This window comes from Peromyscus maniculatus, chromosome 3 (genome assembly GCF_049852395.1).
Source record: "Peromyscus maniculatus bairdii isolate BWxNUB_F1_BW_parent chromosome 3, HU_Pman_BW_mat_3.1, whole genome shotgun sequence".
Lineage (NCBI taxonomy): Eukaryota > Metazoa > Chordata > Mammalia > Rodentia > Cricetidae > Peromyscus > Peromyscus maniculatus.
In genome coordinates, this window is record NC_134854.1 from 25,197,458 (window position 1) to 25,224,733 (window position 27,276).

General features: G+C 39.9%; 1 protein-coding gene across 6 annotated transcripts in view; it reads right to left on the reverse strand.

Moving 5' to 3' along the window:
* The window catches only part of Cdk14 (cyclin dependent kinase 14), a 557,745-nt gene that overhangs the window by 424,941 nt on the left and 105,528 nt on the right, over positions 1-27,276 (reverse strand). For 3 of the 6 annotated variants that reach the window (XM_076566272.1, XM_042272740.2, XM_076566274.1), the window contains one exon: positions 2,269-2,514. In XM_076566272.1, the coding sequence (XP_076422387.1) occupies positions 2,269-2,514 (246 nt within the window). Of the gene's footprint in view, positions 1-2,268; positions 2,515-20,046; positions 20,435-20,481; positions 20,620-20,827; positions 20,942-27,276 lie in introns of those variants that run through there. The other 3 variants (XM_042272738.2, XM_042272743.2, XM_042272742.2) reach the window with 3 other exon arrangements.

The following is a 27,276-nucleotide window of genomic DNA, read 5'->3' on the forward strand; positions in this document are numbered from 1 at the left end:
AATTTCAAAACAAGGGAATGAGGATATGTTTAAAAAGAAAAACAGAACCTAAAAGACTTGCACCTATAGGAATAATCAGAACAACACCTATAGGAATAATTAGAACAATATCCCAGATGGGATATTGTACCCATGCACCATAGCTAGGAATTCCAAACAACGTACAGGACGATCATTTGAATGAACTCAGATAGATTTATATTTTAGTATAAGATTAATTCATTGTAATATCTAGTATGATAATTCCTGCAAATCAATTATAGGCTGACATACATGATACCAGATAACTACAGAGTAAAATGCACACAATTCTCTTAACATGGTAGGAGCCTGATCACTCTCAACAACTCTTAATTTCTTTTACATAATACAAAATTTGAAGGTTCTATGAGAAGTCAATGGTAGTGCTGTGACACAGGTAAGTCCTACCTTATAGTAACACGTAACAATCATGGGCAAAGATTCGGGGTATATAACCAACTTTCAAAGGTGTTGCAGTAATCTTTACTTCTGCTTTATTGACATTGCATCTGTTTCATAGCATAAAGCTGTTATTGGTTTTGTTTCTTGTGGGGTTTTGTTTGTTTGTTTGTTTGTTTGTTTTTTGCTTTTGTTTGTTTGCTTGTTTTACTCTTTCACTGTTTTTCTCTTTTGGCTCTTTGCAGCTGCCACCTAGCTCCCAAATAAATCACACATGGAGGCTTATTATTACTTATAAATGCCTGGCCTTAGCTTGGCTTGTTTCTAGCCAGCTTTTCTTAAATTATCCCATCTACCTTTTTCCTCTGGGCTTTTACCTTTCCTTATGTCTGTATATCTTACTTTCACTTTTACTTGCTGGCTGGCTGTGTGGCTAGCCTCTAGTGTCCTCCTCTCATTCTCTTGCTCCTCTTTTCCCAGATTTCTCCTCCTATTTATTCTCTCTGCTTGCTATCCCCACTTATCCTTTCTCCTGACTCACTACTGGTCATTCAGCTCTTTATTTCACCAATCAGGTGTTTTAGACAGACAAAGTAACAAAACTTTAGAGATCTAAACAAATGCAACACATAAAAGAATGCAACACATCTTTGCATTATTAAAACAAATGTTCCACAGCATAAACAAATGTAACACATCTTAAAATATTATTCTACAATATAAAGTGTAATTAAACTTAGGTGCCAATACTATTGGAGCAGTTCAGTGGCTTTGCTGGGTCTGTTCCCATTAAAAACTTTGAACTCAAATTTGTCAAATGACATGTGTTTTTAGCAAGATAACAGAATGTAAGTTCCCTTAATATTTCCCTTTCTCTTTTTAAACTCTTAGGGCATCAATGTCAAAAGATTATTAAGTGTCAGTTAAGTCTGAAAATTATTCAGTTTCCAAAGATCACAGGATATTTTTACAATGCTAAATGCCCACCAGCCTTGAAAGTAAGAGTTCCAATTACAATTTTGTAAGTGAAAAGCAGCAAGCATCCTGAATGAGAATGCCTCCTTTAAAAGCTGAGTCCTGAAAATTGCCCCATCTCAGTGAAGCAGTACTTAGACAGAGGAGACATCTGGAGAAGACAGAAGCTAATCTGATTGTCACCCTCATGAGTGAGACCAGTGTCCTGACCACATGCAGCACCACACTGCCAGAATCCTGAGCAAGGACTTCCCAGCTCACAAAAAGTAAATTTCTCTTTCTGAAGCCCTCCCGTCTACTGGATTCTGTTACATGCAAATGAAGGCACCTTGATCAAAAGGCAAGAAATGCCTTGGTTTAGAGCATAAGATTTCCTAAAAATGAATGGGCTTTCCCTTTGAAGATCAATGCCTTGCTGCTAAATTCTAAAATATTTCCACTGGAAGCAAACTGTGGGACCACACATGAACAACGCTCTTCTTGAAGTGAAATGCTTTGTCAATCTGCCAACTTAGAAAACTTCTCACAAGCACAGAAAAGTTCACAATCATCTCGAAGAGGGAGAAATACAAAGGATTTTTAATGATCAATTTGTCTAACTCCAAACATTCTTACTTTTAAAAGAAGAAAAAAAATGTTTGTTTGCTTTTTTCTAAAAATAAATTAAATTATTCCATTCGTTTGCTTGCTGGATACTCTTAACTCAAGAGTCTGTGAATAACTTTCTCTCTTCCAAAACATTCAACCACCCTGGGAGAGAATGCATAAAAACTCACTGCAAACACCACCTGCCTTCTTCCTCACAGTGTGCAGCTATGATGAAGGCTAGGCCTGGGGTTTACCAGGTGATATACTGGAGAGGGCAGAGCTTACCGAGCTGGGGCTGGAGTGCCTTCGAACTTTAGGTGACTCTTTGCCAGCAGAGGAGGACTTAAAGTTAATGCAAGCATTGTTCTCAGAATGCACCCTTTTTACTTGATTGGCTGGTTTCTCAAACGGGTCAAAAGTGCTCTGTGTCCTCTGAACTCTGACTTTTTTATCCTCAGGGATTGTGTCCAGGTGCTTGATCACTGAATCCATCCCCTGGCAGTTCCGTGTAGACATCTTTGTGACACATATCTGGAAAATAAAAGGAATGACTTGAGAACTCTTCACTGAAAGATCATGATCACTAAACACACTAATTTTTTTCAGTGTCATTTCAATTTCAGGAAATAACTAAAAAGCCCACTTTCATGAGCTATACTCACAATTTGGAAAATTCCTTATAACTATTCTATATAAACTCATGGCTTACACTTAAAAAAAAAAAAGAAAAGAAAATTTATCTATCTAAAACAAACAAACAAAAAATCATTTTGGCTCAGGCCATATATCCTACAAGGTTCTAAATCATCAAGACTGGATAACCCGACTTCATAAACAAACAAACATACAACAGCAACAAGAACCACACTTACCACACTGTGTCCCAACTCTTTCATCCTCCCTACCCTCTAGAAACTCTGTAGTCTACTATGCAGCCTCTAGCTTTCCTGTAAGGATCTTGGGTGTCCCCCAAAGGCCATGTGTGAAAGGCTTGGTGGTCCCCACCATGAACAGTACTGTGAGGTGGTGGAAGACTCAGCAGATGGACCCAGCAGAAGGAAGTTAGACCATTGGTTGTGTGCATTTCCTTAGCTTCTGGACTCTAGAACATGATCTCCACCCCCTCTTCCCTCCCCTCCCCCTCCCCCTCCTACTCTGCTCCTCTCACTCTAGCTTGCTCTTGTTCTCCATATGATTTACAGCAACCACACATGAGCATCTTTGCTCTACTAGGCCCCCTAACTGGGGTGCTGCCTCAGCATAGTCCCCAGACAACAGTCAACTGACGGAAGGCTGAGATGAGTAACTCTCGCCTGCTTTCCGGTCATCTCAACAGAAGACATCTACACCCAAGTTCACTCTTCTCTCTAAAGAAATGATTATTCTGAATGAAACTGCTCTTACAGGTTTTCTTCAAGTAAACAGTTTCTGCATCCCTATATGCTATCAAATGAGAAAAACTGGAAAACATCTAATAAGAGCTCATATTGCTAAAGTTTCAAGATCAACTTTTGGAATAACATAACAGGTTGAGTCCATCTGGAGAGTAAATGTATCTGTGTACATGGATGCACACACGGATGTAACCATAGACACAGACGCAGCTGTAGGCAATGTTTCCGAGTGTGTATAAGCACAGTGGGGAAAAACCATCAAGCAGAATATCAGATATCTGCAGATACAAGTAAAGGTAAGATCACTAAATTTATAAACTTTTATTTAAATTATGTAATAAATATGCAAATTTATATGATAAGAAATAACAAGTAAAATGTGGGTATAAAATAAGCCAAGTACTCAAAGCTTCAGGGAAAAAAATTAATTCAATGTTGACCATCCATCCTGTCTCAAGACTTTGCTGCCATTGTTAAGTATAGGTTGAATTATGATTAAACCAAATGAGACAGATCCTTTTTAGCATACCTCAGAAGTGCTGAGGATGTTTGAGAGTTTGGGTTTTCCTGTTGTTTTTCTTCTGTATATGTATGGTCTGTCTGGCTCTGTGTGTCTGTGTGTGTGTGTGTGTGTGTGTGTGTGTGTGTGTGTGTGTGTGTGTGTGTGTGCGCATGCGCACACCCCGCATTTGTGTAGTATCCTGAGAGGCCAGAAAAGGGTGCTGAGTTACAAATGCTTGTAAACTGTCAACAAAGATGCTGGGAACCAAACATGGGTCCTCTGGAAGAGCAGCAAGTAATCTTAATTGCTGAGCCATTTCTCCAGCACTGAAGAATATATTGTTTAAAGATTCAATATAGAATCTTCTACTCATGATCAAAACTTAATAATATACCATAAGTATGCTAAATGTACTCCATATTTTAAGGCTTTGTGTTCTTTTTAAAGATCAGAAGGCAATGAATAAGAAAATGTCACCATCACTGAGTCAGCCAATAGACCCGTGAGCCTTAAGTGACACTGAACCCTAAACACAAGAGGTTCTAAGACAAATTCATAAACATATAATACTAATATATATGTATACATATATGTAAATATAATATATACATATACATAAATATATAACGTTAAATGAATGCAGAAAAGAAGATATAAAGATATAACCTTGGAGTCAATCTTCAGATACTTTAGATACTTAGAGGAGTGGATGAAATCTAAAATAAGCGTAAAATTAAATAACAATTCAATATCAAAATGAAAATAAAATAGAAACCAATAATGAAAATTAATAAAAATTAAAACACAAAGTTAGAAGTTGACAAACATCTAAGTAGACTGACAAAGGAATGAAAAGAAGCATATTTCTTTCAATTTAGATTCCAGTTCAGAGGTGAATTTAAAATAAGTCAGCATGCCATACTAGTTCTACAGTACCATGTTTTTCAGGCACCCTACGGCAGACCATATGTGAGAGGCATTACTTATATTTTTAAGGTTTTTTATTTTATTTTATATGTATGCATCTTTTGCCTGCATATATGTATATGCACCACACGCATGCTTGGTGCCCACAGGGCCCAGCAGATGGTGCTGGAGCCCCTGGAACTGGAGTTGTAAACACTTGTAAGCTGCCAAGTAGATGCTGGGAACAGAACCCAGATCCCCTGCAAGGGCAGCAAGTGCTCTTAACTGCTGAGCCTTCCCTCCAGCAGCTGAGATTCAACCATTCTTTACCTAAATCCATGAATGTAAGGGCCCTACTATGTTACTGTATCTTTTCCCACAGTGCCGTGCTCAGTCTTCTTGTAATAAATCATATACAAAATGATTCATCCAAATAATTAATCATCATATGTTTTACACAAAAGAGCTGAGGCTTTGAGACCTTCATCCAAAAGCTATTATTTAAAAAGTGCAATGCTGCTAAAAAAAATAATAAGTATATATGCTTATGAATAGATATCACCAAAATTTGAAATTTCTAAGAGGTGAATTCTAAAACAATTCCTAGTATCACTTGTCTGAATAATTCCCTCCGTTTTCCATGCAAGTATGACGTGATATAATTATGTTGTTCTCTATGCAAACATTAGATTTCCTAGTGGGGTAAACAAAGCTCAGAGAGCCCTCCCAAACCAGGAAAAAGAAGTCAGAAAGCTGGAGGCTGACTAGTCTGAGACACAGCCATGACCATGCTGAGAGTATGCTACGGACCATAAGTTTAACACCATCTCTGCCTGACAACCATCAGGAAAATGGGAACCACATATCTGCACACACAGTATAACTCAGTTCTGTCTCCAGGTAAGAACTGCCACCGAGACAGCAACCTGAGTTCAGCCTGACAAGATCCCCGACAAAGCAACCCTAGGCCACACCCAGACTTCCAAGCCATTGAAACTGTGAAATGATAAGCCTGTGCCTCTGCGGTACTATATTACCCAAGAGTAGAAATCTAATACATGCATTTTACTGAAACAGCTTGAAGCACTCCGATACCTGAGCAGAACTTAAAAAACACCGCTGCATATACCACTAACAGATGTGATACACTGTATCAAATCCAGGCCAAAATAAGCAATGGTTGTCATGACTGCTGTGACTATAAATGGCTATGTATTGAGTACCATCAACCATAACTTCAGGAGTACTCTAAAGCTCATGAACAAGTGTGTCCATACAAGTAAGGTTATATACAGTTTAGGCTGCTATGAATCATACCAGCATCCACAACCCCTCTGTTCATGCATCTTCATCGAGGGAAGAAATGTATACTGAGTTTTCCACGTAACATGAAGTAACTCTTCTAGACAGTTTCATGTTTCCAGTATTTAGGACACGGGACTTAATGTGATCTGCCCACATCTATTGCCTGTGAGAACAACAGAAAGCCAAGCCTGGGTCCTCCTGAAATACCTGTAGTCAGCTCTGCTGCCCTGACACTCACATGACAGTTCTCCTGGAGACCCTGAATTAAAGAACTCTGGTTCAGAAAAGCATCCGGTGAGGTGAAATAATAGTCATGTCCACTTCTTGCTGGAAGCAGTAATTTCTAGCAGCTCTTAGCATAAAACCATTAAGTGATGCAGACCCAGCAGAAGGAGAGGCCTGGAAGACAGATTACATGTAGGTGCTAGTCCCCTGCACCCACATCTCCCTGTGGATCCCTCCATAACCTGTTAGTGAGTAAGAATCGTGGTTAAAGATATAACCTCATAAATAAGAAGGCTCAAAGACAAAACCCCATACCTCACAAAGGAGATTTCTCTAGCCAATAAATAGTAACCCTTTTATCTATTTCCAGCTTTTATACCCATCCTGACTACATGCCTAGATTCTAGCTGATGTTATACCTCCCACTGAAAAAAAAATAGATTCCAGCTCACAGGACATAAGTGTCAGGGGTGGGTTGGAGAAAAGGATCAAAGAAGAATAAAAGAAATGAAGGCTAGGAAACACAGAGCTATTGATTGGAAAGCTGGGAACCTTTTTAAAATAACAGGAAGGATATTAGCAAGATAAGAGAATTGTTCTCGGTGTTCCCACTGATGGAACTGGTTGCTTATTTAACTATCAAAAAGAAACATAATACAGTGTTTAAATCAAAGGAGTTATTGAAAAAGTATGAGTTCAATATGATTTCAAATGACAAAAGCTACTCAAGTAGGAATAGCAATTTCAACAGGAAAGAATGAATGCAATATAACATGACTAGTCTTAACACAGAGAATGTTGAGCAGTCAAGTGGTCTACACCAAGTAGGAAGTTTACTGAAGACGTGGGTGGCTGTTCAGGACCTGGGGGAGGGGGGTTGTACCAGTGTAGAAACAAGAGTAACATGGTCTGCTCCAGGGATGGCAGGATAGGGCACTGCAACAGTGCAGTATGCTGAAGGGCAGGGAATGTTCCCCAAGTGACGTATTCCAAAATGCACCTCTGATAAACAGACAACAGACTGCAAAAAGAAATGCCCACTTACAGAAGGCAGTTTTTAAATAAGTTAACCTTTAACAGTATATGTGAAATGACTCCTAAAAAGGAAACTCAGTTTGATTTCCATTCTATGATTCAAATCTGAGTCACTAATTTAAACAAGACAACCAAGACCCCCAAATGATCAATAACTAAGATTCTATAACCTATGCTACTATGCAACTGTAAAGATAACATAATCCAAGAAAACACAAGAAAGAATTATTACCACACTTCCTGGGGAGGCAAGCTAAGTGAGTTGATCTATAATGCTTAGGAAGGCTTTAAAAAGTAAAACTAATCCAACTCATAGTGTTGTGTTTTAGAACAGGGCACACATAAATGCAGCAATCATATTTGCAACAAACATATTCATTCTTACGTTCTTTATTTAGAGTATATGAAATATGTCAGAATCATGGAAATTAGTGTGTGAAAGTTAGGCAATTTGATTAAGTCAGTAATCAGAGATTAAATATCGAGCAAGAAAATTTTCAAGGATTTAAATATTTATATATGTGTGAGAGAGAGTATGAAAGAGAGACAGTGAGAGCATGAGAGAGACAGCAAGTGTTTGTGTATGTGTGTGTGTGTGAGAGAGAGAGAGAGAGAGAGAGAGACAGAGAGACAGAGAGACAGAGAGACAGAGAGACAGAGAATGAGAACACATACGTAGTATGTGGGTACCAGCACAGGCCAGACACCTCAGAGCTGGCTACAGGCTGTTGTGAGCCACCCAACATGGGTGCTGGAAACCAAACACTGGTCCTATACAAGAGCAATAAGCACTCTTAATCACTGAGCCATTTCTTCAGCCCCAAATTAATTCTTTTTTTTTTTTTTTTTTTCTTAATTTTTTTTTTTTGGTTTTTCGAGACAGGGTTTCTCTGTGTAGCTTTGCGCCTTTCCTGGGACTCACTTGGTAGTCCAGGCTGGCCTCGAACTCACAGAGATCCACCTGGCTCTGCCTCCCGAGTGCTGGGATTAAAGGCGTGCGCCACCACCGCCCGGCCCCAAATTAATTCTTAATTGACTGTATTAGCTACATATACTTTCAAGAACATGAGTACTTGGCCATGTACAAAGAATACAGGCTAAAGCTGCTCCAAGCACAGGAGACTTAGACCATTCCATAGATCATCAGTTTTCACCATTTGCTACATAGATGTTGTCAGGGGCCTTCCTTCCAAGGAAAGCCACAACTGTGCTAAAAACTTACCTCCAGAGGCCCTTGATGATTCAATCGCACTTAACAAGCTTTATTAAGAGTCCCTTCAATAACTGCATTTAGTCTGCTATATTTTGTGTAGTTTTATTGCAATGCTTCCTTTTAATTAACAATCATAACAATCTATCTCCTCCACAGGCCAATGACTTTGTCTTATATTCATTAGACAGCCCTCAAAAGCACGTTGTCTTCAAAGGTCCCCTTGAAGAATCTAGCAGATGTTTGCTGACAAAGTCATGAGGAACGGGAGGTTTCTATGGTTTAAAAGTGCTCTTCTCAAATCATGGGGCCAGGAAAAAACATCTTGGGTACACGTGCCTAAGGCCAATCACAGTAGATAGGCACACTATCACCCTGTGTGAGAACAAGACATGCAAACACTAATAGGAACTAAGGGTCTATTTTCCCCAGCTGCAGTTTTTCACACTTCATTTAAAAACAGAAGTGACAAGAATTACATAAGCAGGGATGCCTTGTGGTTCATGAAAACACTGAAAAAGAAGAAACCATCACAAATACCAGAATAAACTTCTTTTTTCTTCTAGTGAATTCAACAGAACTTAAATTTTCTATCTATGTGAGAGATGAAACCACACACAGAGGTACTTATCTGTATAAGTATGGCCCACTTATCTTTTTTATTTGTTCTTTGAGAATTTCATAGAATATATTTTATCATATTCTTTCCCATCCTCCAGCTTCTCCCATCTCCTCCCTGCTTCCCTTCCAATAAACTTCATGTTCTTTCTAGTAAGATAAAAAATCAAAAGCAAAAGAATAACAAAAAGTCACTAAAAAGCTGGAGTCTAATTTGTGTTGACCAACGACTCCTGAGTATGTTGATATACCCAGTGTCACTCAACTGAAGAAACCTGACTTTCCCTCTCCCAGCAGCTGTCATTTGTGAATGGTGTGGCCTCTGTGCCCACTTCCCCTCCTTCATGTTGGGATTTCATCCGGCTTGAGGTTGTGCAGGTCCTGTGCACGCTGTCACAATCTGAGTTCATATGTGATCTGCCCTGTTGTGTCTGGAAAATGCTGCTTCCTAAAACTGTCCACCACTGCTAGCTCTTACAGTCTTCCCCCCCCACACACACACCCACTTCCACGTAGATCCCTGAGCCTTGAAGGGAAGAGTGTGATGGAGACATCCCATTACCACCCCTTCTACATAGATCCCTGAGCCTTGAAGGGAAGAGTGTGATGAAGACATCCCATTACCACCCCCTTCTACATAGATCCCTGAGCCTTGAAGGGAAGAGTGTGATGGAGACATTCCATTACCACCCCTTCTACATAGCTCCCTGAGCCTTGAAGGGAAGAGTGTGATGGAGACATCCCATTCAGGGCTGAGTACTCTGAGTTTCTTACTCTCTGAACATTGTCCAGTTGTGAGGCTCTGTGTTAACTGCCATCTACACTAGAAGAAGCTTCTCTGATGAGGGCTGAGCAATGCACTCTTCTATGGGTACAGCAATACCATTGGGAGTCATCTTACTGCTAGGTTAATTTAGCAGGATAATTGTAGTAGGTCTTCACTGGGTCCGTGAATTATTTAGCCTCACGAATGATATCAGGTGTATGTTCTATCTCATGGAGTTGGCCTGCTCATCCTTAAGAGAAGTTTGCTAATTGGTTGGTAGACCCTAACTTGGTTTGAAAAAAGAAGAAGTTAGATACTCCAACACTGCTGGGGGCTGCGAAGGGCAGAGGCTGACCTCTGATTTTGGTTTGCAGCTATGTAACACCTAGAAAACTGTCTACTGAAACCTCAGCAATAGATGTGAAAGAGCACAACTTAATTCGGTTAAGGTTGGCATTCGTTTAAAGTTAATTCATTCAGGTTGAAAATTGTCCCTTTGAGTCAGCCCTTTTCTGGTGATTGGCATGTTTCTACGTTCCTGGAGTGACCTTTTCTACTCGCTTACCCCACATTTATATGGAAGGCAGCTGCAAGAAAAGATGGGCTTTCAAGGATGCAAACTTGACCCGTGTCAAATATGCCCCACACATGTAGCAGGGGCTAGGTCATGGTCTTCTGGTGGTCATGAGGGGCAGTGCAAACTATGAGATAAGCACAATCTTGACAATATCATATATTTGTAGCTATTGCTGTTTTTTTTTTTTGCATTGTCCATTACCTCCGTGGAAGACTAAGTATGTTCTCCTAATCAACAATTCTCTTAAAATTACTCCCACTGAAAATCACCTTTAGTCATCTACAAGTTTATACATAAAGTATTACCTCCTCCAAAATATCTGAATTTTACAAATTATAAACAAAACTATTACTCATTTAAAAGGAATTTCAGTTATAAAAAGATAGCTAGGCACAGAAATGTGGGGGAATATGAGAAATTTTAAGGCCACTGGAATAACAGCCATGATAGCCACGTTTGCCTGTCATTTTAACCTATCCACTCCCTTGTTCTAGCCTGTGCTTTCTTTCCTCATCAGTTAGTGAGTGTTTGCATGTCCATGTGTCTGTGCAGCTTTGTAGATAAAGATGGTTCTATGAACACATGGAACAAAGACATAGGCTGTGTTAACTGCGTGCAAATATGGTGACATATGTATGGACGTTATATTACTCACCATTTTGTTTTACCAAAATAAAGCTCTTCATCACAGCATTGGCTAACATACATAACTCAGAACAACTTACAATAAGCCTGTTAAACCCTCTAGGTCTGTCTTCTGATTTGCAAAACAGCACAGCCGTTGTCCTTAGCAGTTCCTTTGACCTTTCCTGCCTCTAGTATGAAAATATGGGCCCCGGGTTATAACTGGTGAATAATTTTAAGTAGATCAAGTTCCAGGCAAATAAAGTTACTTCTTTGTGTTTCATTTTATAAGCAATTCCACCTCAGCAATTTAGGATTCAGAAAGTATGAAGGTGGTACACACCATAAACATTTACCTTGGTATTTCAGGTCTCATATTTTCATTAACTCTGAGATCATAGAATCATTTCTCAGCGATAGCAGCATGAGCATTCTGGCTAAGGAATCAATCATGTAAAATATGGTGCAGCAATTCACACTGTAGGATATTTGGCAGCCTTGGCTCTGGTGAATAGTAGCTCTGCCCCTGATCAATGTCATTGCTGCAACCACAAATGCCCTTACTATGAACTATATCACTTTTAGACTATCTCAAAACCTATCCTAAATAACTGCTGCTGTCATATACTCATATAAACTACAATTAGCCTGTTTTCATATATTTGTCTGAGCAGCAGGAAGTCTGTCTTTGTTTTGTTTGGTTGTTGTTATCTTTCCCATGTACTAATTATATTTCAGGCCCAAACTTATACCTTGAGTATATAAACCATGTTTTCTGTTTCTTCAGTGTCCAAAAAGATAAAACTATGGAGAAGAAATACATGCTATGTTAATAATCACTCAATGATAAGTCTTTCCCTTTAACTAAAATTAGGACGTCTTAAAAATCATCCTCAGAAACTACATTAAAAGAACACACCCTCCAAGTTGAGGTCTTTTCTAGTCAATGAAAATGCTTTCAACAGCTGTTCCTACCCACCAGAATTCAATGTTCATTAAGGTGATCGTGTTTTAAAATGTTATTTACATTTCCGCCCATTTTTGTATATATTAGTTATAGAAAATAATGGGTTGCATTACCACATTTTCCTACACGTATTTACACACATTCCATTGCCCATCCTGCCCACGCCCTTCCTGCTGACCCCTTTTCTATTTCCAAATAGTCTACTTTCATATCTTTTCTCCCTGAATCAAGGTTCTGTATATGAAGGGAAGAAATGTGATACTTGTAGTTCTAAGTCTGACTTATTTCATGTAATGTGATGATCTCTAGTTTTATCCATTTTCCTGCAAGTGACATGACTTCTTTCTTCTATGTAGCTAAAAAATCCTCCATTATGTATGTATGTATATATATATATATATATATATATATATATATATATATATCTCACATTGCCTTCATCCACTCATTGACTGATACTGTGCAGCAGGCTTCTTCATCTCTCACATACAGTAATGCAATAATCATGGATGTGCCTGTATCTCTGTGCAATGCTACCTTGATTCCCAGAGGTACATGCCTAGGAATGATATAGCTGGATCACATGAAGTTCTGGTTTGAGTTTGAGGAATTCCTATACTGACTTCAATCATGGATGCACCAACCATAGATAATGACTTCTTTTCTCCTTCATCCTCACCAGGATTTGTTACCATTTGGTTTCTTTATGGTAATAAAACATGTACTTCTTTACTGACTTGTTTCTTTGGATCTGACAATTCCTTCATCAACTAATGAGCAAAGCTGAATGGAGATGGACAAAGCTGGATCATGTCATATTGCCTCAGGGACTGTAGTTCTGTTATAACCTTTCTGGGCTCCAATGTTTCCTATCAACAAGCTGGACAATTTGTTTTATTAATTCTAATGGGAATATGTATATATGCTTCCCACAGCTAAAGTTTTAGTATATGTAATCAGAATAATTCTAAGTAGCTTTCTTTACTATAATACTTATTATAGTACTGGGTTTATATAAGATATAGTTTTGTCTACAGGCTCATAAAGGTATATGCATCTACTTATAAAACTCTAGTATCTTCACTTTTGAATTATAATGATAAATTTAAAGTAAAGTTTAATGATGACTCATAGCAAGGTTAAAAGTAACATCTCTAATACTACTTAAGGCCTACATGGGGTCTTAATCATGCTATTATCTTTAGGGATTCACACTTCATCTAGGATACTCTATAATTCTCTTGGTGCTCACAGACCAGTAGGAATAGCCCTACAAGGATGTCAGACCACCACCAATACTACCACATTAGAATCTGAATTTTAACAAGATGTCCTCTGGATTGATGTTTGAGACACAATGTCCTAGACCATGTAATGTTATATTCTGCTGTTTTGGTCAAATACAGGAGAGAAGTCAATTCCTTAAGAAACAAATTTTGAGCCGGGCGTTGGTGGCGCACGCCTTTAATCCCAGCACTCGGGAGGCAGAGCCAGGCGGATCTCTGTGAGTTCAAGGCCAGCCTGGGCTACCAAGTGAGCTCCAGGAAAGGCGCAAAGCTACACAGAGAAACCCTGTCTCGAAAAACCAAAAAAAAAAAAAGAAACAAATTTTGTTTCTGTTTCTTCATACCACAGGGGTGATAAGCATGTCACCAACTTGGAGTAAAACTTCCTCAAAGTTCCCACAAAATATGATGGCAATTTTAGATAGTTACTACTATTTTGAACACCGAAATAAAGTTTCCTAACAATATAGAGCCATTGTGTTTGTAAGTATTCTCTATAAGAAAACAAAAGCAATGAGATGAAGGTAAGAATGAATAAAACACACAGATTTATGCCTATAGGTTGATGTACTTATATGTTTCTAGTAAAGGAACACTTATATATTCTAGTAAAGGTTCCAACATTAACCATCTTGACTATATTTTTTAATGTCATTAACACTTTTCTCAAGAGAATTGAATCCAAAACTACGCTTTGCCTATTTACCTAGGTTTATCTGGCATCTTTGGAGGGGAAAAGTTTAGAAAGAAGCTACTCCTACATCTAGAAAATAACATTTTTAAGACATAGATGTGTACAAAGTACTGTGTACCTACCCTACAACAAGACCTGCCATCCACTGGGAGAGAGCCCACTGCCTGCATCATGGCAGAATGGAATGAAAGCACATGGGCTCTGCTTCCTGTTCTGTGGAAGACTGAATGGAACACCCTTCAAACACTGGTCCCAGTAAAATTTTATCAAGCAATCCAAATGGTCAAAGAAGGTATATACAAATTCTCTGACTCCTGCTTGATACTCCCAATTGTAATCTGGTTAAAATACCACCATGTAAAAGAGAGTTAAGGACCTAGCATTCACACCAGACAGCCATATGAGCACCCAGTGCTGGGAGGTGAAACAGCAGAACTGATACCTATATTTTCTCTATGACCACACATCTGTAGTCAGAGGGACCAGAAAAGAAACGTGTGTGAGGATAAGAATCTCCACATGGCAAGGAGTCTCTCTGCTCTGCTGTTCCACAAAGTGAAGGCTCTACCAACCTACAAAATCCCCACACCTCGACAAGTAGAATGGCCCTTCTCACCAAAACCAAAACATTAAGCCATACAAACCAGCTCTCAATGCATGGCTAATTAGTTTCTTCATCAAGACACTGTTTCCTTAAAGCTTTTTTAAAAAAACCAAAAAACCCTATTCCTGCATAAAAGGACATTTTTCTCCTCTCTAAAGAATATACAGGTTGCCGGGCGGTGGTGGCGCACGCCTTTAATCCCAGCACTCGGGAGGCAGAGGCAGGCGGATCTCTGTGAGTTCGAGGCCAGCCTGGGCTACCAAGTGAGTTCCAGGAAAGGCGCAAAGCTACACAGAGAAACCCTGTCTCAAAAAACCAAAAAAAAAAAAAAAAAAAGAATATACAGGTTTATATACAGCATTTCTTTTTATTAAGCCCTGTCTTTGGTCCTGCCTGGGAAGGGGGAGTCACTGTATATTTTCAGAAAATCTCCCATTATGCATTAGTGAAGTAACCTGGCCAGGAAGACTAACATGAACCACAGCAATTTAAAAAACAAAGACCGTGTGCCATTTCAGAAGTACCAAGAGCAAATAAAACAGGCTGAGTTTGAAATCAATGCTATATCATAACCAGGATGGCTTTGTGTCCATCCTGGAATGCCTACTGTTTGAATTTCACTCTTTAAAAGACATCATAAGAGACTCCAGAAGCCGTCATCTGTCAGAAAGGCTGTGCAAAGGTCAGGCCCAGGTGCCATTTGAATCCTGTTGTTTCACTTCTGAGCTTCCCTGAATCGTCCCTGGCTTGTTTGTGCTGAACCAGGCTAGGTCTACCTTCACATGTAGACCTCTCAGGTACCGCTCTATTCTGTCCCTCATGCAAGATAAAGCATCCAGAAAGCACAATGACATTCATCAATGGAAACTGAAAAGAAAACACCACTGGAGATATGACTGATCCATTTGGACCTGAATTCTTTTCACCTGGTAACTATATGAATGACATGTAATAATAAAGATTATAAATGCTTTAAAAATTCTTCCCTGAAGAATAAAATGCCATACTGCCATCTTACTCTGAAACATATAGAAAATGAACACAATTGCTATCACCTCACCTGGATCAAACATCTTTTCTAATTTAAAAAAAAAAGTAATGCATTATTAGTGCTTGGATAATAACTTAGCAATACGTCCAAGAGTGATGTTACATTGTTTAAAGTGTGATGTTTATCTTCCAATAAAATCCATCTAAAATACAAATCCGAGCAAAGAATCCTGAGAAATATAGGACATCCCTGAATATAAGACAGACTTCTGAAGCTTGTACCATTTTCAGAGAATCACATGTGGGTCACTAACCACACAGAGCTCCTGAAGAGAAACGCAGGGAACAATGAGCCTTTGAAAAAAAAATGGAAGTGTCTTTCAATGCAGCCCTCACAATTGGTCCATCCACTGTGGAGAGCTAAAATTTCAGCAATAATAATCTGATAGTGATCCTTTAATAATAAAGCCCCCTGACTTCATGAAGACCTGCTCTGTATACATTTCCCACAACAGAGAAGGGTCAACACTGACTCTTGGCTAAGCTGGCCAAGGTGAACAGAGCAGAGCAGCGGGATGTAAATCTCCTGCTGTTTGTCTGCTGCCTGAAACAAACCAAGTGCTTCCAGAAGCACCTCACTGCCAATGTTGTTAGCAAGGTGCCATTTGGGTGAGGAACTGGCTGCTGGTTGAAATGAGTTGTCAACTGGACAGAGACAATGTCTTTGGAACACAACCCTCCCAAAGTCTGGCAGATAATAAGCAGAAAAAATGGAACAACCTATCATAACCTCCTTTCATCTTCCTCAATTCTGTAAAATTAAGAGTTGCTCATCTATGCCCTCTAATGACGCAACCTGGAGAAGGATCTGGGACCAGCTAAAAATGTAGTTGTCAGAAAACAGAGATGGAAACTGAGGGTTTCTGGATAAGGTGACAATGGTAAGAATGATGGCTAGCTATTATGTAACTCTTCTCTAACAGTTACTATGAAAACTACCTTTAACATAATTTCTCAGTCTCTACAAGAGTCCCAAGAGGGGGCATCATTATCTCAGTTTCATAGGTAATTAAACTGAAACACACATGAACTAAGCAACCTGTCCAAGGCCATGCAGAAAGTAAACACAGGAGTGGAGATTGGTTGCAGGACCAAACTACAGAGCAGAAGCCCTTGACCACTGTGCACATGTCCCTGGAGACCTACATCCTACATAAACAAAGGACAGGCCTCACCTGCAACACTGCCCGTCCATTTTTTCCCTCCTTTCTCCTGGCTCAAAAGAAAAAGCATATTCAAAGCAACACAGAGTAACTGGGATGTGGTTTTCTGGCCTGCCCTTCCTTCCTCTCTTCCAGCTCACTACCCAAGTAAACATTCATTTAATTAATCTAATTCTGAGTCTGCCTCATATAAAAAGCCAGGCTATAACAGAAAGGAAAAAAAAAAAAAAAAAGAAGAGAATAATGCATTAAGAATCATTAAGGACAGGATGCCATGTGTGGTTACATGCATCTGTAATCCCAGCACTTGGGGAGCAGAGGCGGGAGGCCTCAGCTATATATTGAAAAGGTGAGCTTGACAACATGAGATCCTACCCCAAAGAAAACAAGAAGAGTTAGACAAAGGCTACTTGGAAAGATGGGATGACTTGGGTAATAAACATTGCTATGGTGAATCTTGCTCCTCTGGATAGGTTTAGGTGCCTTGAGCAGGGAGTTAGTTACAGATGCAGATATAAAATTTCTAGGGATCCAGTATAGAAATTGTCAAATCTGTTGATGGCAAACAGATAGATGGCTCTGGGTGGGTCCATAACATGATCTTTTAAAAAGGAATCAACTACTGGAAAACTAACTTGGATTTAAAGGAAGCAAGAAAGAAAATCTTTAATGATGAAGGTAAGCTTGCCTATCTAATGAAAACTGTTTACTGTTGTATCAAGTATATACCCCCCTCTCTATTCTTCGTGACTAATGCAGAGGTTGTCTAGGGGTTTCTGGTTGACTGTCCACCAGAAACAGGATCGGAGGCAGAGGTAGCTCACAGAGTACACAGGAAACCTGGGTGATGTTTTGTTAATAGAATGAGCAGTGCATGGGAAGCACAGTAGGTGAAATCTTAATGTTAATGATGACAAAAGTCACAACCCAGCTTCACAATAAATATTCCAGCTGAACATCACTCCCTTATCTGCAAAGAATAGACAAGAAAATCTTAGCAGTCCAGGTGCTGTGCTCAATCACCGGCACATGTAAATAACCCCAGCATCAGTGGGTGGCTCCCTGGGTGCGTTTCTAGTCCCCATTCCTTGCTGTCTCCATGGGCTAATTTTTTAGAAGCTCTAAGTTATCTACTACAGTGTCCATATGGGAACTTGATTTAGTGACCCCTATACTCAGGAGGAAAACTGCTATCTTTTCCATATTAAAATCAAAGCATACCCTCCACAGAATGAAATTCCAATGTATGATACTATATCAGTGAACTGTGAAAGCATGCTAAGTGAAATAAGCCAAATGTCATTCACCTTGACAAGAAACACAGTACCTAGCAAAGGCCAACTCATAGGCACAGAAAGTAGAATCAAGGTTTTCAAGGGTGAGGGGAAGGGAGAATGTTAACTATTATTTAACTGCTTGGGATGGTGGGAAGTTCTGGGAGAGGATAGGGGTAATTACTACAAAATACTGAATATACTTAATAATGCCACTGTAATGTAAATCTAAAAAAGGTAAAACTGGTGAGTTCTGTGTAATGTGCATTTTAAATACAGTTTTAAAAATCAAAACAGACAGTATCTCTTTCACAATTGCCAACAAAAATTTCCCACAGAATTTCCCTTAAAAACAGATTTTAGAATGACATTCCAAGTTTCAGGAGGACTGGAAGCAGATTAACCTGTTTTGTTCACAGTCACGGAGTAGACTGTGCTCAAATGTTTGCAGGTGAATGGCTGCAAGAAAGAGGCTCTCCTCAGCAGTCATCACACTCTTTGCAAAGTTCCAAAGTGACTTTCTGAGAGAGAACACAATGATGTAGATTGCAGGGGGAAATGGAAATGTTGCTACCCAGAAGCCCCTTCCATCTCCTCTCTACTTCCTGCAAGCGTGTCTCCCAATGTCTTATACACAGTCTAGAGATAATTAATGTTTGCACGGTGAGGGCAGAAGGGGGTGGTAAAATCATGTTGAATTACTACTCTACTAGTCCCCTTTTTAAAATTACTCTTTTCAGATGTACCGTTCCTTCTGTCACAGGATGAAAAAATAAACCTCACAGCTTACACAAAGTGAAGGTAAAAATATAAATAGCTAGAACATATCACTCTCAGAAAAAGACACAGCAAATAGTGCATCATCTCAATAGAATTAGATTAAAAATAATAACCGTTCATGTTTCCATTTACTTTTGGAAAATCATAAGTGATCAAAACATAAGAAAATTCCAACTCTCCTTTGAACAAAATCCAAATATTTATTCCTAGAAATCAAAGTCCAGTTTTACACTTAAATTTTAGTAAGTACTGAGGCTCCTCCTCCAATAAATCACTTATTGCGAATCCTAGATTCCATCAATGTTTTTCTCAATAAGCTGATAAAATAACGAAGTATTCTTTCTTAGATTTTTTTTTATCACAAAATTATATAAATCTAGTTTCTGGCCAAGATGCAAGTTACTGATCGTTTGATCAACAGATATTCACTGACTACAACATTGACATTTCAAGAGAAATCCTATGTTCAAGCATACAGAGTACAAATATTTTAAAGCAAAATATCAAATGCCGACATCCTTAATATTCAGCACCTACATAAAAGGTGGACCTAGACAAATTCACATTCATCTAATGCATTAGTCTCAATGTAAACAATATGAAAATATATCCTTCAACTTCAAACCCCCTCAGTACTTAATACTATGCCCCAATTAATAAAACAAATAGAAATTCATTCTCTGTCAAGGTGTAGATTCCAACCTTGCTCTTCATCTTCTTCATGAGCAGGCAAGCCTCATTTTGGAGTAGCCTGTCTACTACCCCAGCCTTTCAAGCATGCAGGGGTTCTCCATCAGCATCTACAATGCTAACAACCCACTGGTAGAGCTAGCACTTGAGGCAGAACTGCATGGAGAATTATCACTTCTATGCAGAAAAGCAGAGCCACTAGAGATATAATGTGCTAAATGGCAGCTCCCTGACCTCCACTCAGCAACACACACTTAAACCAGGTGTGTTCAGGGCTCAAGGAGGGGAGGGATGAGATGGGCAGAGAAGCAGCCCCCCGGTCGGTCTCTAATACAGTAGACATATCAATTCCACTCAGATCCAATCCAGCTAAATTCGCAGACATCAGTTTACCCAGAGGAAAAGTGGTCTCCGTCCTTCAGTTGCTTGACTCAGAGGGCATTCAGCCGAGCATAACCAGGCAAACAATCTGCAAGATCTCTTTAAGCAATAAAAAAGACTAGTTTCCACAGAAATCAGACTCAGCTCTGGCAAAGAAGCAGTCACTGAACATTTTCTTCATCTCATCTCTGCTACTGGTGTTTACAAACTACAGGCAATAGCCTCAGGAGCCTCCGGAGACTCCCTGAGTAACCCCATCAGATCCTTAATTTAAACACCCCTTTATCAACCTCTGATGGGTTTGGCAGTTAAATAGAAGGGGGTGAGTAAAATGACATGCATAAAATGAATCCTTTTCAAGTTGTAAATGAGTGAGTCAGGATTCAGACTTGCCGAGATGCTCCCAATAAAAGCCCTTGCTGTAATTCCAGGCATGCTCTGTCTTACCGTTCTGCTGCTCTCTCTCAAGCTGGATTCACCTGGAACTCTTTAACATATCTCTAGCAATGTGTCTGCACCAGGCCAGCCTCACACAGCAACTGAATTCACATCTTTCTGCACTAGCAAGCTGAAATGGTACGGCCGTACTACAACCAAGAAAGGGGGAAGCATAAGCAGGGGGGAAGAAAATCCAGAAATCACTCAGAGAAGCTGATCTCAGAGGAGCAGGACCAAAAAATGCTATCAGAAGAGCACAAAGGACATGCTAATGTTCAGTAGCAAAAGCTTTAGCAGTTCATTTTTTTCCCCTAAAATAATCTATTTTTTTTTCCTCCAAACACGATGGACTTGCCTGTGGAGTTCCCAGGAAGGCAGAGGAACCGCGCTCTGCAGCAGCATTGCAGCCAAAGTAACCATGCATACGCTGTCCAGGCAATTCACAGCACACTGTCTCTCCAGAAAGATATTGATTTGCAATGCAGGGCTGCTCAAAAGCATAGAGAATGGAAGCCAAACAGCTAATGGTGATGGCACGTGAGAAAAACATTTAATCAAGGGATGCACCTTATCATGCACAATTCTGTTTTTTAAAAGCACTAGAGAAAGCCAGTAAGTGTCCTGAGTGACAATCCCATTAAATAATAATCTGACGTCCTAGAAATGGCTAAGTTTAGGCTACCATCATTAATGTTGCAAATGCTTGGAAAATGGCTTAATGTGTCTATATGCATACATTTCTCCTATGTAAATGAGACATAATGAGGACTCTAAAATTACCATGCCTCAAATACATGAGAAAAAAAAAAAAAAAACTCACAGGTGTAGCATTTACTGAACCAAAGTGATAGAATGCATAGTTATGAGCCTGAAGAATTACTGTGGTCTTAGGACTCACGACACCCTTAAAAATAAAATACCAACACAAACCAGAGCACAAAATCTTTAAGTCAATTGTGCCAAGTCATGCCAGAAGGTGCTGGGTGGCAAAGGAGTACTAAACTACTACTCTCTTAGCGCCCCCTACAGGAGAGAGGCTGATCTATCCCCCCGTATTTAGGATTTCCTATGCCTAAAAACAGAACCACTAAGGTTCATAAATTAGAGTAAGGCACGACAAAATTGGCAAATAATTTACAAAAGAAATTTAAAAGTGGCATGGTAATCTCACCTCATAAATGTTCAATTGTATGATGAATTTAGTTATGAGAGGTGGTAACTACTATGTTAATGGTGAGTGGGTCATACTCCCGAAGCTGTGGGCTTGAGTCTATAAGGCTGAGGAAGAACAATTTGCCCATCCCATCCCAACTAATCCAAACGAAACCCCTCGCCATTCTGCTAGTTCATCCTCATCACTCTGAAGACACCTCAGACATAATGACCTTGATTTTTTTCTGCAACACAAAAGAAAAGTCCCTGCAAAATCCTACCCAAAACAAACAAACGTTTTAAAATAAAAAACATTGTGTACTCCTTTCTTTATCAAGCTAAGAAATAAGTTATACACTTTCAGGAGGTGGGGTGTGTTTAAGTGCATGCATATGTATGTGTATTTGCAAGTCAGAAGTCAAGTTTAGATGTCACTCTTCAGAAGCCATCCACCTGATTGTCTGAGACAGTTTCTCACCGACCTGGAACTCACAAATAATGTACCTTGCTTCCCCAGTGCTGGGGTTATAAGAACAGACCGCCATGCCTGGCGCTTTACATGGGTTCTGGGACTGGATTCAGGCCCCCATGCGTGCACTGCAAACATCTGAGAAGCTGGAGGGAGGAAGCTGTGCTCTGGCTTATGCACATGTACATGCTCAACAGCGTGCTGCCTTCCACACACCTTGAGTCAGAGTTTCCTAATATCCAGGCTCAACCAAGACACTAGTCCACCCAACTTCTTGGGGGTATTTTCTCAGTGAGGAGGGAGAGCGGGAAGAAGCAGGACAAAGAAGGAGAAATAAAGAAATATTCAGCCAAGATAAAATGCTTGTACCCACTATCAGTCCACCTGAAACTAGAAGATAAGCCATTTGTTGCCTGAGGCAGGCAGGTAGGCAGGCAGCCACTGAGTGGGCCGGCAGAGCAAAGGCTCCAGGCAGGGCTGGTCCCCACTGACTGCAGAACTGAGGGGTACTTGCAGAGCCTGGTGAGTTCTGTTCAGTCAGGTGGGCCACTTTCCACTTCCTCGGTGCTTACACCTGCGGCAGCCATATTGCTCTTTGCTCTTCTCTCTGTCTACCATGGTCTTGCCCAGCCAATCACCGGGTCATTCAGCTGGCCCGGCTCTACCCAACTGGACCTTAGCAACCTCCTAAGCATAAGTCCGGCCCTTCCCTCCTCACCACACTTCACTGGTTCTATAAACTAATTTCTTTCATTCCTTTATCTTCACACCCAACCACACTATAAACCCCTCAGGAGCAGAGGCCTCTCTGCATTAGTCCTGAGTCTCCCCACCACCTCCATAAATAGGGGCTGGTGACAGGAGTTCAAACAAAGTCTGTGGGTCGGGGTAGAGTGGAAATGAACAGGGAGCTTGGAGAACATGTGAAAAGAAAAACACGGTGTCAACAAATACAACTAACTGTATGGCTGGTCATAAAACAGCAGTAAAGACAGGGGTGGGGGCAAGACATCAGGAAATTAATCAGTTTCCATGCAATGAAGAATGTCTTTATGAGGAACAGCGACATGTATCTGAAACTGTGGTAGAATGTTAATTTCAGATGTGTTACATTTGTTTATGCTGTGAAACATTTATTTAATGATGCAAAGATGTGTTGCATTCTTTTATGTTGCATTTGTTTAACTCTGTAAAACTATGTTACTTTGCCTGTCTAAAACATCTGACTGGTCTAATAAAGAACTGAATGGCCAATAGTGAGGCAGGAGAAAGGATAGGCAGAGCTAGCTGGCAGAGAGAATAAATAGAAGGAGAAATCTGGGAGGAAAGGAAGAAAGAACAAGAGAACAAGGAGAGAAAAATGTTAGGGGTTGGCCACACAGCCACACAGCCAGCCACGGAGTAAGAGTGAAAGTAGGATATACAGACATAAGAAAAGGAAAGAGCACAGAGGCAAAAGGGAGATGGGATCATTTAAAAAAAGCTGGCAAGAAACAAGCCAAGCTAAGGCCAGGCATTTATACTTAAGAAAAAGCCTCTGTGTCAGATTTATTTGAGAGCTAGGTGGCAGGCCCTGCAAAGGAGTGAAATCAGCAACCTTTTGATTTTCCAACGTGAGCCTGTGGAAAACTGAACAATATGGAACATCACTAGGGCACAGTAGAGGCTACAAAATGTTTGAGATTCAAAGAAAAAAGGCAGTAAGTCTTGCAAACAGACATCTCATTGGATTTGAGGAAAAATGGGAAATGAGACTGACTTTTTAAAAAGGCTAGAATCTGGCATCTATGTAAATTCATTTCTGAAAGGAAACCAAAGTTAATCCCCTGAAATACTTACCCTTACATCAGATTGCTTTTTCCAATTCTGAAATGTATCTTGTGCTCCTTCATTTTAAAAACTAGATTATAAGCACAATCTTCCTATTACTTCAGCTGGTGATGGGATGCGGTTGAACATTAGTGAAGTACATTCAGCTTTACAGTGTGCATGTAGGGACAGGTGAATCCCACTCTCAATAATCTGATGTCTATGCGCTTCCCTGCTTCACTCAAGACTCCTCCTTTCTGGTCCACCAGACTTTCCTGCAGGCTCCTTCTAACATCTCCACTCCCTGTCTCAGGGCAGCCACATTTGCATTGGGAAAATATCATGGCTAGAGTGTAGGTATGACTCTTAAAGGCAGAGCTGGGAACAGAGATGACAGTGTATAGTTTTTATCCTACCAGCTCTGTGGTGGTTCCTGTCTAACCTGACATCCTGGTTACATGTCACATGACCTGGAGCTACCCCCAGACACTGCAGAGGATGAAACATGAGGATGAAACAAGAAAGAAGCAAAGCAATGGAAGATAGGAATGCAAGAATGCATTAAAAAAAATAAAGGAAAAGAAAACATCAACTAAGAAAACTGTTTAAAGATTAGGTGAGGGTACCAGAAAAGGTTATGTAATGCATTATAACTTTGCCCATTTTATAAATTAATTTCATTAAAGCTATGAGAGAAACTTTAGTGTTATTTTGAAAAGTGATAGAAGATGGGGATTTATCAAAATAAGATGGTTATCAACTGATTACAATTCCATATAACCCTAGCAATTATTATGATTAAGCATTTACAATGCAATACTCATTATATTGACTGATTTGTAAATGTTGGTGTTATATTACCAAGCATAAACATAACCTTTTAGTAAACCTGAAAATTTTACAACACAATTCTCCTATGTCAATGACACTCAGTATCCACAATTCCTATATTTGGATTAACAAACAAACAAACAACTTCCTCAAAACCCTGCAACTCTGAAGGAGCTATGACTGCTTAAAAGCCATTGCATAGGTGTTCTCAAACAACCCTGTGTCACTGGTACCATTTCATGGGAACATCAGGATTGTTCACTCTCTCGTCTTTGAGTGTTTTCTGGACTCCAGAGGGGAAACAAGTGTGGCTAGTTTTATCAATGAACACCCCTCATTCTATCATGGCATGAAAAATTTGTTCTTGAAAAACTTTATCAGTCTTTTAAGTTGCAACTTACAGAAGGGAGATGGAAGGGAAAGGAGATGGAGGGCACTCTCAGAATTTATGCACTGCAAGCCGGAAAGAAAACAAAACAATTCTAACAAACACACTCACAGTGTCCCTATCTTCTTTTTTCTTTTTCTTTTTTAAATTATCAACTATGTAACTTTTTAACTGATGATTTATGTAGTATGTAGGTATATAGTACAAAGTGATGTTAGGGTTTATGAACAATTTGTAAAAAGCATTCAATCAAGCTAAGTAACACATCTATCCCTTCAAATAAGAATTTTTGTGGTGAGAGCATATGAAATTTACTGAATTAGCAATTTTAAAATGTATACTACACATTACAGTTTAGTATATTCACTAGGTTTTGCAAAAGATTAAAAATAAGACCAGAGAGAGAGAGAGAAAAGGAGAGAGGAAATGAGGGAGGGAGGGAGGGAGGGAGGGAGGGAGGGAGGGAGGGAGGGAGGGAGGGAGGGAGGGAGGGAGGAGAAAGCCTTATTCTTCCTACCTGAGACTGTATCCTGGGACCACCAACTGATAATTGCCCCATGTCTCAGCCTCTGTGAGCACTACTATACTTTCTACTTCTGTTAGTTCAATTTTTTTAGGTTCCATACATGCATGAGATTTTAGGTTCCATACATGCATGAGAATGTGTGTTCTCCTTTCCATGCCTGGCTTACTTAACTTATGCATAATGTTCTCCATCATTGCTGTAAATTACAGAATTCCCTCCTTTATGAAGACTAAATACCATTCCAATGTGTATGTACAGCACGCTTTCTTTTGGTTTTTTTATTTTTTTAATTAAGAAAATTTTTCCATTCATTTTACACGCCAATAAAAGATCCCCCCTCTTTCCCTCCTACCTCCCCAGCATCCCCCTCCTAATCCAGCCCCCACTCCTCCCCACAAGAAGGCAAGGCCTCCCATGGGGAGGGACATCCAGTAGAGGCAAGTCCAAGCCCCTCCCTGTATCAAGACTGCAGAGGTGTCCCCCATCATAGGTAGTGGGCTCCAAAAAGCCCGCTCATGCACCAGGGATGGATTCTGATCCCACCGCCAGGGGGCCCCCCAAGCAGATCAGGGCCCCCCAAGCAGATCAAGCTACACAACTCTCTCGCCATGCAGAGGGCCTAGCCCAGTCCCATGTAGGCTCCACAACCATTGATCCAACTTTCATGAGTTCCCATTAGTTTGGTTTGGTCATCTCTGCAGGTTTCCTCATCATGATCTTGCTGCGCTTGCTCATAGAATCCCTCTTCTCTCTCTTTGACTGGACTCCTGGAGCTCTGCCTGGTGATTGGCTGTGGATCACTGCATCTGCTTCCATCAGTCATTGGAAAAAAGCTCTGACATCATACTTTCTTTATCCATTCATCTATCATCTACACATAAATAGATTCCATAATTCAGCTTTTATAAGTTGAGCTGTAATGAGCATTTGGTACAAACACTGTTTTGAAAAGTTGACTTCAGATCTTTTTAGGGAACCCCTAGACATAATATAGGCAGATCTGCATTCCCTAAAGTGTGGATAGGGTTTGTATGTGACGAGTTCATCATTGCTTCTTGGCTAAAGACTAATCTGTGTTGAAGAAAACATGTCCACATGAGAAAGTATTGAGCCATGAACTTGATCTAAGCTGGGAACTGAAAGTCTAAAGATGAACCGTTGCAGAGGAACTGTGGTTGGTTATGGCTAGCAAGAAGCTCATAGAAGAAGGGAGTGCTGGATAATACAAAGCAAGTCAGTGCAGACTGCAGTAATACAGCAGGCCTTTCTCAGTTTCACCTGGCCTTCTGCAATCCCCTCCAGAGCAGTTATGCTTCTCCCTGCATTTCAGTCCACTCCTTTTCCACCCTCATCCATTACCACCTCAATTACCCTGATAATGTGCTTTCATCTCGGTCTTTGTTCCCCTTTGCTAAATCTTTATCACATCCAATTTGTATTTGCTTTAAAATATGTTAGTTTTCTGAATATCTGTTATTTACATAGCTTCTACATCCACATGCATGTGCACTTATATGCTTAAAATCTAGTTGAGTGATGTAAGAGCTATGTGTGCATTTCCCCCTATTTATGATGCAGCAGAAACAGAGTTCTGATGTGATGCCATACACCAAGTATATACAATGGTAA